Source organism: Thamnophis elegans, chromosome 7 (genome assembly GCF_009769535.1).
Source record: "Thamnophis elegans isolate rThaEle1 chromosome 7, rThaEle1.pri, whole genome shotgun sequence".
Taxonomy (NCBI): domain Eukaryota; kingdom Metazoa; phylum Chordata; class Lepidosauria; order Squamata; family Colubridae; genus Thamnophis; species Thamnophis elegans.
Genome location: NC_045547.1, coordinates 4629352 through 4644156, shown reverse-complemented (window position 1 = coordinate 4644156; position 14805 = coordinate 4629352). Strand labels below are relative to the sequence as shown.

Sequence of the window (14805 nt, the reverse complement as noted above, 5' to 3'; positions counted from 1 at the left end):
ATAAATCCAGTTTTGAAAAGAGAGAAGGGACTTCCACCAACATCTGTCCCATTTGGGGCCAAATCTAAATCCCTCCCCCCTCAGGTCTAAAGGAGGGCAAATTATACTTTCAAAAAAACACCAGCACGCAGGATTGTGTTGCTGCGTTAAGAGGTTCCCCCTTCAGCTAACCACACTGGAGAAAAAAAATATATTATTTTCCACTCTCTCTACCTGAGAAATCCTGCTCTAACGCCATCTTTTCAGATTGAAAGCCTGCCTTTAAACCCAGCTCGTTCGTTCGCCATGTGGACTAGACACTTGATTTTTGCTAAAACACCGCCGGGAAGTTGGGGGGTGGGGGGAAAGAAACTAAAAAAACAATTGGTGGCATCAGGAAAAAGTTCTCTTCCCCATAGGTTTCCTGCTTGGGTCCCCTTGTCCGGGACGAATTTGTGATATTTCTCCAGATTCCCCTTTACTGACATCTGTCAGCCATGCTTAAAAGAGGAGGCACTGTCCTTAAAAATCAGTAGGCATACATATAAAGTTTGCTCAGGAAGCCAGTGGGCTTAAAAGGAACGTTGATAATAATAAAAAATAAATCGCAAATATTTGGCAGGCGCCCGCCCGATCCGTCTGTTGCCATTCACAGCCCATCATCCTTCCCGCGTCGGCACTTGTGGCTGAAGATTTTGAGTTTTCCATCTTTATAGAAATTTGAAGAAAAGGGGGGGGTGGGGGCAGAGAGCAGCCAGCGTGAAGTTCCACCTTTTCCTACGCTCCTCCTCCCCTCTCTTCTTTCCTTTTTGTTAGAAAACGAAAACGCACGCACGCGCCCCACCGCTTATAAATGGGTGTCTTCCTCTTCGTCCAGCTCGTCCTTGCCCAGGCTGTCCATGGGCACGATCCAGCTGTCCCCCAGCTCCCCGTTCAAGTTCACTTTCTTCTCCTGCATTTCGGAGAAGGTCTCCATCACCTCCAGCGTGGGGTTGTCGTGATAGCCGTTCTCGATGGTGTGCAGCTCTTCTGTCAGGCGCTGCTGGGCGGAAGGAAAGGCGGACAACGTCAGGGGGACGAGGGTTGGGTTGGGGGGGTGTCACCCCGATGGAATTGCCTAAAAGGACCGCTTTCTACCGATTACCTCCCAAAGACCCATTAGATCCCACAGACTAGGCTTCCTCTGAATTCCATCGGCTGGCCAATGCCGGCTGTCAACCACCCGGAGGAGGGCCTTCTCTGTGGCTGCTCCGGCTCTCTGGAACAATCTCCCTGTGGAGATTCGGACCCTCACCACCCTTCAGGCTTTCCGTATAGCCGTTAAGACCTGGCTGTTCCAGCAGGCCTGGGGCTGCTGAGTTCCTTCCCCTCTCGAACTGGAGTGTTTGTTGAGACCTTTTTAAACCGTTTCTGTATTCTTGTTTGTCTTTGTTTCTTTCCCTTTTGTATGATGTCCCTTCCCTCCAGGTTTGTTAGCCGCCCTGAGTCCCTCGGGAATAGGGCGGCATACAAGTTGAATAAACCTCTAAACCTCTAAAGGAGCTCCTATGTTTCCCCCTGAGTGTCTCCCGCCCAGGTTCCATTCAGCTTCCACTTCTGAACCACAATGGAACTAAGGGTGGGATTCAGCCGGTTTGGACTGCTTTGGGTGAATTGGACGCTAATTTTACATCCGGTTTACCAAACTGATAGTTGCAAGGACTGGCTGGCCAAGTCCACCCCGCCCCGGAGTCTCCAGGCGGCCCGTTTTGGATGCCTGGTAAGTGCAGGGGCTGTGTGGGAGGGGTAAAACGGGCCTACTGGAATTACTGGAAGTCCAGAAAGGGCTCGTTTCTGGCCTCCAGAGCCTGGAGGGGGAGGATGTTTTCGCTCTCCCGGAGGCTCGAGGAAAACCTCCAGAGCCTGAAAAATGAGCCTCCCAGAAGTTCTGGAAGTCCGGAAACGAGCCCGTTTCTGACCTCCGAAGACTGGGAGAAGCTGTTTTCGCCCTCCCGGAGGCTCGAAAAAGGCTTCCGAAGCCCAGGGAGGGCGAAAATGCCCTCCTCTCCCGCCATGGTGCAAGAGGCTGTGCAAGCCACGCCCACCCAGCAACCAGGCAGAAAACCGGTTGCTAAAAGTTTTGAATCCCACCCCATGAGTGGAACCCAACACTTCCATTGGACCCAACAGTTGTTAATTGAATTTTCGCCTCATTTTATTACCTTCCTAGCCACGGTTGTTAAGCGAATCGCCACCATTGTTAAGTGAGTAAGCTGGCGGTTACGTGAACCTGGTTTCCCCATTAACTTTGCTCGTCCGACGGTCACAAAAGGGGATCACGTGACCCCAGGACATTGCGACCGTCAAAAAAAAATAAAAATGAGCCAGTTGCCAGTTGCAAAAGTTGGTGGAGTTAGAAGCAACGGCTAAACTGACTGTTTTGATTAAAGAAAAGAAAAAGAAAACACCCCAAAATGACATTTGTTTTTAAACTTGGAAACCACTCCTGGACTTTGTGCTCGAGGTGGAAAAAGTGATACTTTTTGCGTGACAACAATCCAGCTCAGAGAGTATCAAGGATCCCGGACATGCTTCAAGGTGCTAGTCGCTACTTTTAAAGCCCTACATGGTTTAGGACCTGGCTACCTGAGAGACCGCCTCCTGCCACTTACCTCCCAACGACCAACAAAATCACACAGGTTGGGCCTCCTCCGGGTGCCGTCGACCGGACAATGCCGGCTGGCGGCCCCCCGGGGGAGGGCCTTCTCTGTAGCTGCGCCGGCCCTGTGGAACGATCTACCCGTAGAGATCCAGACCCTTCCCACTCTCCCGGCCTTCCGTAAAGCCGTCAAGACCTGGCTGTTCCGGCAGGCCTAGGGCTGTTGATTAATATCCATCCCCACTTAGACGGAATGCATGATGTGGAATTTTAATAATTGTATCTTTTTTTTAAAAAACTTTTTAAAAAATGTTTCTTTTTACCTTGCCTGTAAGCCACCCAGAGTCCCAAGGGAGTGGGCGGCATACAAATCTTATTAAACTAAACTAAACTAATCCCAGGAAGGTTCCTTTCCTTCTACATGTTCAGAACGAGTAACCCTACCTGGTCCTTTCTCTGAGAAATACGTTGGTGACAGCAGCCGTAGATGGCAGCTACGAGAAGCAGAGTGGCAGCCATGCAGATGATGGTGATAATCAGAGGAAGGCTCAAATGATCCTTGGGCTCAGCGTCCAGGGGTCGGCCACCATAGGTGATGTTGTTAACGCCAAACTGTGGGAAGAAAACCTGGTGAATGGTTGGCTTCAAGCAAGAGACCTCTTCTACTTTGGATGCTCTTATGAATTTCTTTTTTTCCCCCTAAATATATTTTTATTCTTTTTAAACAAAACAACACATGCAAAACAAAGCAAGGGAAAAAAAACAACTTTCCTCCATTTCATCAAAGCACGGTTACAAGTTTTTGTGCATCAATTCTTAAGGTTAAGAATAACATCACTGGTTTTGCGTTAAACATAACCGGATATTTCGCTGTCATTGAGCATTATGTGTTCAAATTACCATTAATATTCTTTCGTTTGCAACAATCCTTATTTCCTTGAATTCATCATTATCTATCCAATAACAATGAGTCTTTAAAGTATTATAATATCACCTATCTCCAAGGAGAAAAAGCGGAGATTAGAACAAAGAATTCCCATTAATTTGTAATATACATTCATATTTTCAATTGACCATAATGTCACCAATCATCCAGAGTTCCAAAAATAGTTTTCCATTATTATTAATCCATATAGTGGTTAAGTATTTCAATATACATATACATACACACACACACACACACACATATATATATATAAGATTTCTTTTACAACCCCCGGTATGCCCAAATATGGGAGGAAGATCACTACTTCCATTCTCTGTCCTTCGGCTCGTCACAAGAGACCATCCAGGCAGAAACCCAATATTTTTACTGTTGCCTTTTTGTTACATTTTTTTTGTTGTATTTGTGCTGATAAATAAATAAAGGGAGACTAGTATAGATCTATTTCAAGCTATTTAGCTCTCATCAGCTAGCCATACCCTTACTGGGATTGGAACCTGGGCTATATTACATACTAGGCAGACTTCTTAGCCATTAGGCCACAGGCTCTTATCCATTATCAGCGTCATACATACATACATACATATACATATACATATATATCTCAATTGTTCCTTACATCATCATTGGTCCGCTTAATATACAAATATCTTTCTAATATAAAATGGTCACTACATGGAATTATACCAAGGTGTTCAAATCATCCCACTCTTATACATTGAGATCATTATTGTCCTTTATATATCATGTGAATAGTGCTCTATGTCATAACAAGGGAAAAAAACTTCATAACAATAACTATAACTTTCTATAACTACATAAGTAAACAGTTTGAATTATGAATTTCAAGGAGGGTTTTACAAAGAGTACCAACAGAGGAGAATATTTGTGTTCTGACCTCGGCGACTCCAGCAGAACGAAGCCGAGTCCTCGTCCCGATAAACCCCTTTTATTTAATTGACAGTGAATTCCTCTCCAGCAAAGTCTTTCCTCTCCCACAGTCACAATGACCGACCTTTATCAGGCTTGGAGAGCGGCCAGGCCGATATCTTTCAAACACCGCAATACTTGGCAAGAATGCAGGAATGAACTAATGGTCTCCTGCAAGCTCCACTCCCTTTTCGCTCCTCTTTTATTCCCTCTGGGAGGGGCCATTCACCGTCCACCTGTGGCCTTATTCCTGAGTTGATCCTTGTTCCTTAGCTGTTCCCTTCGTCTGGCCAACACTGGAAACAGGCTTCAGGTGTTCATCTGCTTCACTGATGTCTGACTCCGAAGGGAGCTGATAAATGGCGTATGGCCTCTAACACAGAGCCCTCATTAGAGCCTTCCCCAGACTCCAGGATTGGCCCATGTTCCTCCCCAACCTCCTCACTGCCCGAATCTGCTGCCAGCTCCTCTAGGCACCACAGCTCCAGTAGCAGTTGTGGTGGGCATCAATAAAGTCACCTGGAGTTCTTTTTCTGACCGGTGAGAACATGGAATGGACACCTGGTGATCTCACTAAACAATTCTTTGGTTTGCCACAGAAAGTATCTGTTGATAAGTTTCCCAAACTTGGAACTCACCAATGGACAAGACCCCAATTCCCATGTCTAAGACCAAGTGGGAAAATGACGAGAACTGTAGTCCAGCACATCTGAAGGACACCAACTTTGAGAAGATTTCATATTACATTAGATCAGGAGTGTCAAGACTTGGTAACTTTAAGACTTGTGGACTTCAATTCCCAGAATTCCCCAGCCAGCATGGCTGGCTGGGGAATTCTGGGAGTTGAAGTCCACAGGTCTTGAATCTGCCAAGATTGGACATTCCTGCATTAGATGAAATAACTAGAAGAGAAGAATGACATACTCTCCCGTATTCATCAAACATCCTGATTTACAAATGGTGGGAAAAAACCACCCCAAGATTTGGAAGATAATTATTGTTCGTTAGGGAAAAATCCCTCAAACTGTTCTCCAGCACCAGAGCCCATAACAAGTCACGATGATGTCAAAATGTCAACACACGTCAGGATGTCTAATCTGAGATTTAATTATGAGAAGCCCTCTTCCACCTGGTCAGAAATGTCTCTGCGTAAGTGTCACTGAGGATGTGGTTCTAAATTCCAGGTGTGGCTTAGATTTGTGTGAACCATTTATGACCCTCTGATGTTCCTCAACTCCAATGCCAAGGAAGCCTGGCCAACAAAGACCACCAGAATTTGTATCTCGGCAACGTTTGAAGGACAACATGTTCTGGTTGAAACACAGGAGGTGAACCTTCTCCGGAATTACTTCTCGCTTACCTTCTCTAGTTCTGTCTTCTTTGCAGCCAGAGCTTCGGATAATTCCTCATCCACGAAGTGTGCTAAGGAATAAATAAATAAAAGGGATCAAAAGGAAAAGTAGAGTTTGATTAGATTAACAGAGTTGGAAGAGGCCTTGTAGGTCATCTAGTCCAACCCCCCACGCAAGCAGGAGACCTTACACCATTTCTGACAGTCTCTTCTTCAAAGCCTCCAGGGATGAAGCTCCCACAACTTCCAAAGGCAACTTCAGTTCCATGGGTTGATTGTTCTCCCTGTCAGGAAATTTCTCCTTATTTCCAGGGTGAATCTCTCCTGGTTCAGTTTCCATCCATTATTCTTTGTCTGGCTTTCGGATACTTTGGAAAATAGGCTGACCCCTTCCTCTTTGTGGCAGCCCCTCAAATATTTGAAGATTGCTTTCATGTCTCCCCCTCTCTTCACTAGACTAGCCAGGCCCAGTTCCTGCAACCGTTCTTCAGATGTTTTAGCCTCCAGTCCCCTAATCATCTTTGTTGCTCTTCTCTGCGCTCTTTCAAGAGTCTCCACATCTTTTTTATAGTGTGGTGACCAAAATTGGATGCAGTATTCTAAGTGTGGTCTTACTAAAGCTTTATAGAGTGGTAGCAGTCCCTCCCTTGATCTTGATTGTATCCCTCTGTTAATGCAACTTAGGATTGTGTTGGCTTTTTTGACTGCCGCTGCACACGGCTGGCTCATATTTAGCTGGTTGTCCACTAAGACTCCAAAATCCTTCTCACAATCACTGCTCTGAAGCCTGGTTTCACCCAGTCTATATGTGTCCTTTTGGTTTTTCTTGCCTAAGTGTAAGACTTTGCATTTCTCTACGTTGAATTTCATTTTGTTAGATAGAGCCCAGGGTTCAAGTCATCCAGATCCATCTGGATCTTGAGCCTATATTCTAGGGTCTTGATGGCGAACCTATGCATGTGTGTCTATTATTCTACGATGCCTTTTCTTTTGTGGGAAAATGGGAGGGGGGATTGTAAGGAGTTAGATGAGATGTAGCCATAACAACATTCTTTCTAGAAAGCCAAGGTCATCCTTTGTCTTTGTACCTCTGCACCTGACCGGAACTGGATGGGTGGAACTGCCAGCATGGCAGTGGGATATTGGACCATGGGATGGACTTGTGGGTGTGGGGGCAAGATCTTGAGATTTTAACTGAGTGGGGAAAACCGGATAGCTTTCAGATTCGGGTTTTCCCAGATGTGGCAACATAGCTCTCTAAATAAATTGGAACTTTGAGGAATCCTTGGCCTTGGACTCTGATTTAATTTTGGATGCTATTTGGAACCCTGACAAGGAGGCCAAAACGCTCAGCTTTTGTCTAAGTCTTACTCAGAAGTAACGGCCACACCTACTTTGCACAGATGTTTTGATCACAGCCACTCTCTTCAGATCCTCCGGGTCCGAAGCCAGCGTGATCGTGCAGTCATCCCGATTCGGGTTGAAGTTGGGCTTCAACGCTTTGCAAAGCACCTCCACAAGAACCTCCTTCAGTGGGCTTCCCTGCAAACTGTGCTGTAGGAGGAAGAAGAGGGGTTGAAGAAGACCTCTTCAAGCTGAAGAGCTGAGGTGGCGCAGTGGGTAGAGTGCAGTACTGCAGGCCACTTCAGCTGACTGCTATCTGCAGTTCAGCAGTTCAAATCTCACTGGCTCAAGGTTGACTTAGCCTTCCATCCTTCCGAGGTGGGTGAAATGAGGACCCAGACTGTGGAGGCGATATGCTGACTCTGTAAACCGCTTCGAGAGGGCTGAAAGCTCTATGAAGCTGTATATAAGTCTAACTGCTATTGCTATTGCTATTGCTGTCACGGTTGGGAAACACAGCTCCGGAACCTTTGAAGTATTTTCCATTATCGAACAAGCCCAACAATTTAAAATTCTGATGGGAATCCAAGACTAACATCCCCCTGAGGAAATGAGGCAATGGCACTTGAATCCAGGGACCGAACCCAAGGGACCAAGCGAGGGAGGGGTGGAAAGAGAAACAGACAAGAGGTTCCCTGCCCTTCTCACCCTGGCGGGTTTCAAGTCAAACCATCTTTGTGGTTTCTTGTTTTAGGGTAGATTTGGAAGTAAAATATCCATTAGGTCCAGGAGGGAGGGAGAAAGAGAGGGAGAAATAAGGAAGAAGGGAGGGAGGGAGGAGGAGGAAGAGAAGAATGGAGGGATGGAGGGAGGAGGAGAGGGAGGGAGAAGGTAGAATGGAGTGAATGAGTGAGTGAGTGTAGGAGAGAGGAAGGAAGGTTTCGATGAGAAAGGAAAGGTCAGGAAGGATGGGAAGGAGGGAGGGAGGAAGAAGGGAGGGAGGAAGGCAGGCAGGCAGGCAAGTTGGAAGGAAGAGAGGAAGGAGGGGAAAAAGGCAGACAGGAGCCGAGGTGGCGCAGTGGTTAGGGTGCAGTACTGCAGGCCACTTCAGCTGACTGTTATCTGCAGTTCAGCGGTTCTAATCTCACCGGCTCAAGGTCGACTCAGCCTTCCATCCTTCCGAGGTGGGTGAAATGAGGACCCAGACTGTGGGGGCAATTTGCTGACTCAATTTGCTAAAAATCTGTAAACCGCTTAGAGAGGGCTGAAAGCTCTATGAAGCGGTATATAAGTCTAATAAATAAATAAATAAATAAATAAATAAATAAAAAAGACAGACAGGTAAGCAAAAAGGAAGGAAGGGAGGAAGGAAGGAGGGAAGGAAGAGAGGAGGGAAGGAGGGAGAAAGGCAGGCAGGCAGGCAAAAAGGAAGGAAGAAATAGAAGCTGTTTTTCAGCCTATTTGTCTGTGTTTTTTATTGTCCTGTACCGGATGCCGGATGGTAATAGTTTAAAAAAAAAAGGGTGCCCAGGATGAGATGGATCTTTAAGGATGTTTTGAACTTTCTTAAGGCAGCGGGAGCTATAAAGCTCTTCCAAGGAGGGGAAGGGGCAACCCATGACCCTCTGGGCAATAGCAGTTAGACTTATATACCGCCTCATAGGGCTTTCAGCCCTCTCTAAGCGGTTTACAGAGTCAGCATATCGCCCCCAACAACAATCCGGGTCCTCATTTTACCCACCTCGGAAGGATGGAAGGCTGAGTCAACCCTGAGCCGGTGAGATTTGAACAGCCGAACTGCAGAACTGCAGTCAGCTGAAGTAGCCTGCAGTGCTGCATTTAACCACTGCGCCACCTCGGCAATGACGTTGACCCTCTGGAACGCTGTCCCAAATGGCACGGTGCAATTTTGCAATTGCCTTGGAGTTGCAGTATTTTATTCTGCTTATATCTGCTAATGTCACCTTAGGTCGAGCCTCTACGTTTGACCGAGCTTCACCTCCTAATCACTTTAGGTTTAATATCCCCCCCCCCCTGTTTTTGCTTTTTTTAAAAAAATGAGAATTTTCATACTGGCAAGTTCTATTCAAATCACCAGATGAGTCTTTTTTAAATCCTTTTTTTTTTAAACAAAAGAAGTTTAAATGCAAGTTTCAAGATTTGTAACAACAATGGGATATAGAGTAAAAGGAAGATTAACACTGGCTTTAAACGGATTAAGGGCTCAAATGGATTTGATGTACGACTTTGAAGTTAATTGAAAGGATCCTTTCTCTTGGGAAAATATTTGTGTTTATACTCTGAAACCACTGATAAGACAACTTTGAAGGTTGACACTAGAGGGCACCAGAGAGCTACCTTAAAAGAGAGGAAGTACTAATACTATTTGGAGAAGAATCAGAAAATGTTACTGAACAGAATACAAGTTCGACTAAATAAAATTGACAATGTCTCCCGGGTGGCTTCAAAATCGAGAAATCCACGAAAAAGGGATGAAAATAACGGTTTTAGAAATGGCACTGGATGAGGATTTTAAAAGGCATGCAAATAATAAACCAGAAAAAGTGATACGGGCAGTTTATTTTTTGACACTGGAAGCACAGAGAGATTTACTAAAATAAACCACACAGAATTTGCAAAGGATTCTTGACAAAGGCACTGAGAATTTTGAGAAGAGACAAGTATGAGAAACGAGACATTGATTTTTTTTAAAAAAAAGGAATTTAAGGATCATAGGGAGAAAGAAAACAGGATAATGGTTAAAATAATGGCTCGCTATTTTTCGTAAAATTCAGCGAGTTTTTGACCGGCGACAATAATGTCTTAAAAACTGCTTATATGAGGAGAACGAATGGCCAGGGGTTTTTATAGAAAAAGATTAAATAGAAACGGCAGTATAAAATATAATAGGAAGGATTCAAATGCCGTCTGCAACACTTGTGTTATTACTGTATTTGTGATGACTCTTATTGTTCCCTATTGTGTGCCCACTGCACAATGTTCAGGATCATCTCCTGACTATCAAAGAAGGCTGGGTTAGGAGAGATGGTGTAAGCTGCACACTTAGAGGTGCTGGTGAAAGTAAGTGCAAAGGTTTCTGTAGAAGGTTAGCTATTATAATCCAAATTCTTTGAGGAGATACTTACACAAGGCCGTGACTCGTTTAAGGTGAGGATGATCGCCTTCTCCTGTGGGGGCATCTTATCCTCACAAACGATCTGGAAAAAAAAAATAAGGCGGAGGGGTGTGAGTGCATTTTCGGTTCGGCCGCAACAAAAGTGGAGCAAAAGTTTTGTGGTGGCCCACTAGCAGCCAGAGGAACTGGAGGCAGATTCAGACAGTGAGGAGGGTTGGGGAGGAACCTGGGCCAGTCCTGGAGTCTGAGGAAGGCTCGGATGAGAGCTCTGCGTCAGAGGCAGAGAGGGGGTCAGGGCTGTCCGACAGTTATCAGCTGCCTTCAGAGTCAGACATCAGTGAGGCAGAAGAACAGCTGGAGCCTGTTCCCAGTGTGCGCATGCGCAGAGCTGCCAGGAGAAGGGAACAGCTAAGGAACAAGGGCCGACTTGAGAGTAAGGCCACAGGTGGACAGTGAATGGCCACTCCCAGAGGGAATAAAGAGAAGCGAAAGGGGAGTTTGAAGGAGACAATTAGTTCACTTAATTAGTGTGAAGATTTGTTCGCGATTCTCAGAGACGCTTGCCGAGTATTTTCTTGTTCAGCATTATATCGGCCTGGCACTGATAAGGTCTGTGGTTGTAAATTCACCCTTGAAATACTGCTTGCCGGGACTTTGCTGGATGTGAATGAGAGGAGCCATCATGGCAAGGTTGCTTTTATTTATTTCTTTGTTTCTTTCTTTATTTCTTTCTTTCTTTCTTTCTTTGTTTCTTTCTTCCTGTGTCTTCTTTCCTTTCCTTCCTTCCTTCCTTTCATCCCTCCTTTCTTCCTTTCCTTCCATTCTCTTTCTTTCCCTTTCATTCCCTCTCTTTTCTCCTTTCTTTCCCTCCTTCTTTCCTTTCCGTCTTTCTTTTTCTTTCTTTCCTTCTTTCAATTCTTTCCTTCCTTCTTTCTTTCTCTCTTTTCTTCTTTCTTTCTATCTTTTTTCCTTCCCTTCTCCTTCTTTTCCTTTCTTTCTGTTCCTTCCTTCTTTCTTTCTATCTTTCTTTCCTTCCCTTTCTTCCTTCCCTCCTTCCTTCTCTTTCCCTTCCCTTCTTTCTACCTTTCTTTCTTTCCTTCCTTCTTTCTTTCCATTCCTTCCTTCTTTCTGTCCCTCCTTCCTTCTTTCTTTCCAGTCCTTCCTTCTTTCTATCTTTCCTTCCTTCCCCTCCTTCTTTCTTTCTTAGCTTAATAAAAAAAAGGGCTTTGTCGGGACAAGGAGTCTGCGCCGTGATTTGGTGAAGCCTACGTCAGAACAGGTTTTTAGCCCTGCAGCCTTCACCGCTAGACCAAACGGGTTCTAATTCAGCAACCGAATGACATTTCGGTGCCTTGTCGACATGCCCCTGTGTTTGAAGTCCCACCAAGTGGTACCCCGACCATCTGTTTACCTTAGTCTGGCCTTGCACAGAACTCAGGTTCGTCTGGATGGAAGGAGAGGGGACATGAGACTCCTGAGGAATTGTGGTCCCCGGGGTCAAAGCCGGAGGCATCGGCTTCCATTCTGGGCGAGTGGAAAAGCCGCTACTTGAGGAGTGAACGGTGGAGCTGCTGGGAGGTGCTGAAGGTTTGGCCATCGTGGTTGTCAACAGCGTGATGGGCGAGGTGAGCGACGTCAATAATTTATCTTTGCTTGTTGTTCCGGTTTTTGCGGTCGCAACAGTCGCTACGGTTGTAGGAGCACTGACAATTCTAGGCACGGCAGGAATTTTTGTAGGAGTGAGTGGAGACCCTGGGCTCTCCGCTGTTGGAGATAAAATGAAAACAAGACCTCGACTTATGACCACAATTGAGTTATGTTGCTCAGTCGGACATTGGTTAAGTGAGTTTTGTCCCGTTTTACGATTTTTCTTGCCACCGTTGTTAAGTTTGGAGGCCAAACTGCCACGGTCATCTTGCCATGACCAACACACCGCGGACAATTCCACGTAGGAATACGACACTCGATACAACAAATGTTATCTGCTCCAGTTTCATCCCTATTATTTCCATTGTTTTCAATGAAAATAACGTCCGAGACACAGCGGTGGATAAAATTTATCGTGTTGAGTTCCCCCGCGTGGAATTGTCCGCGGCAAGTTTTCCTGTGGTGAGACGGCCTTGGTGAGTTATCCTAGACTAAGGGTGTCAAATACAAGGTCCGTGGGCCAGATCCGGCTCGCGATGGGGTCAGATCCGGCCCGGGGGGCCATCCTGGAAAATTTAAGGGGCCGTCCCACATTGCTTCAGCCTGGTCTACTCAATGCAAAGAGGAAACACGCCAGAAAATTGGGGAGTGGCGTCAAGCTGGCCACACCAACCCAGTTGGCCACCTCCATTGAGTGACATCAAGCTGGCCATGCCCACCTGGCTGGCCACACCCACCCAGTCAGCCACACCCAGTGAGTGACATCAAGCCAGCCACACCCACCCAGCCAGCCACAATTTCCATTTCCATTTATTGAATTTATAGGCCGCCTAATCCCGAAGGACTCCGGGCGGCTTACAGAAATAAGAAATATTAAGAAAGGATTAAAACAAATAAAGACACAACAAATTAAGAGACACAACATGCACCCAGTCTAAGCGGGGCTGGACCTCAATCAAGAGGTCAACAGCCCCAGGCCTACCGGAAAAGCCAGGTTTTGATGGCTTTATGGAAGGCCATGAGAGTGGGTAGGGTCCAGATCTCTGGGGGTAGCTCATTCCATAGGGCCGAAGCGGCAACAGAGAAGGCCCTACTCCGAGGTGTCGCCAGCTGACATTGTCCAGCTGATGGCACCTGGAGAAGGCCCATCCTGTGCGATCTTATCGGTCTTAGGGAGGTATGCCACGCCCAGTGAATGCCATTAAGCTGGCCATGCCCACACAGTTGGCCACATCCACCTAGTCAGCCACACCCAGTGAGTGACATCAGGCCAGCCACGCCCACCCAGCCGGCCACACCCAGTGAATGCCATTAAGCTGGCCATGCCCACCCAGTCGGCTACACCCATCTGGACCCCCCCAAGGTCAACCACAGCCCTGATGAGGCCCTCAATGAAATTGAGTTTGACACCCCTGTCCTACACCGAACCTGCATAATCCGTCTTGTGGAATTCTTTCTAATGCACTGAGGGAGCTGCCCATCGGGGGTTGCCTTGGGAAGGATCTCAGACCAGGCGTGGAGAAGGTGATATGTCTCTTTTGACCATCTTGTAAAATAAAGTCTTAAACACATCTGGGCATTTTTTGAATTCCGCAGCCAGCCATGGCAACTTTAAATTTGCAGACTTCCACACCCAGAATTCCTCATGCTGGCTGGGGAATTCTGGGAATTGACGTCCACAAGTCTTAAAAAGTTGCCAAATTTCAAGACCTCTAGTGGTTGAAGAATTCTGGAGTTGGAAGTCCATAAGTCTTAATGTTTCCATGACGGGCTAGGGGATTCTGGGAGTTGAAGTCTGCAAATCTTAATGTTTCCATGACCGGCTAGGAGATTCTGGGAGTTGAAGTTCACAAATCTTAAAGTTGCCATGGCTGGCTAGGGGATTCTGGGAGTTGAAGTCTGCAAATCTTAATGCTTCCATGACTGGCTAGGGGATTCTGGGAGTTGAAGTCTGTAAGTCTTAAAATTTCAATGGCTGGCTAGGGGATTCTGGGAGTTGAAGTCTGTAAGTCTTAAAATTTCAATGGCTGGCTAGGGGATTCTGGGAGTTGAAGTCTGTAAGTCTTAAAATTTCAACGGCTGGCTAGGAGATTCTGGGAGTTGAAGTTCACAAATCTTAAAGCTGCCATAGCTGGCTAGGGAATTCTGGGAGTTGAAGTCCACAAGTCTTTAAAGGTACCAAATTTCAGGACCCCTGGATTAGGAGAATTATAATCCAGAGACTGGCAACATACCTGTGGACCTGACCGGCGTTGAGGACGAAGGCGAGGAGGGAGAAAGGGTCACCGTTGTCGTCCCGCCGGTGGAGGGGAGGTCTTTCACAACAATCCCCGAAGAAGTGGTGTGGGTGGTAGACAACACCGGAGCCCGCGAGGCCGTTGTGCTTGCAGCGATGACGGCGGTGGCGGTGGCGGTAGTGCCTCCACGCTTCGTGGGCAAAGAAGGGGGGGTGGTTTTGACAGAAGTCGCCGTTGTAGGGACCTTGGGTGGGTCCACCCCAAGCGGAGAAGTAGGGGAGGGTGGCAGAGTGGCAGCTTTGCTCAAGGGCGCCCCTAGTGGTGAAGTGGGAGCCGAGGTGGTCACGTTCTCCGATGTTTTCTTGGAAGAAGAAACGGTGGTGACGGAAAGCAGAGTCGCGTTGGTGGGTGAAGGATCAGCAGATGCTCCTAATATGCCCCCTAAGAGAGAGACCAGAGATAGAAAGAGGTCACGGATGATTTCCCGCACGCAACCCAGCCCAGCCCAGCCCCGGACCGGTTGACAGAATAATACGATTAACAGGAAGGGACCTCGGAGGTCTTCTAGTCCAACCCCTTGCCCAAGCAGGAAACCCTACG

The 14805-nt window shown here is 46.7% G+C and overlaps 1 protein-coding gene across 2 annotated transcripts in view; it reads right to left on the bottom strand.

The window, feature by feature from the left end:
• Window positions 1–409: 409 nt before the first annotated feature.
• The window catches only part of PODXL (podocalyxin like), a 57561-nt gene continuing 43165 nt past the window's right edge, over window positions 410–14805 (bottom strand). Inside the window, exons 2-8 of one of the 2 annotated variants that reach the window (XM_032220669.1) lie at window positions 14203–14646; window positions 11733–12085; window positions 10332–10403; window positions 7236–7395; window positions 5851–5912; window positions 3062–3229; window positions 410–1021 (exon numbers count right to left, since the gene is read on the bottom strand). In XM_032220669.1, the coding sequence (XP_032076560.1) occupies window positions 827–1021; window positions 3062–3229; window positions 5851–5912; window positions 7236–7395; window positions 10332–10403; window positions 11733–12085; window positions 14203–14646 (1454 nt within the window). In that variant the 3' untranslated portion in view covers window positions 410–826. The remainder of the gene's footprint in view (window positions 1022–3061; window positions 3230–5850; window positions 5913–7235; window positions 7396–10331; window positions 10404–11732; window positions 12086–14202; window positions 14647–14805) is intronic. The other variant, XM_032220670.1, reaches the window with a different exon arrangement.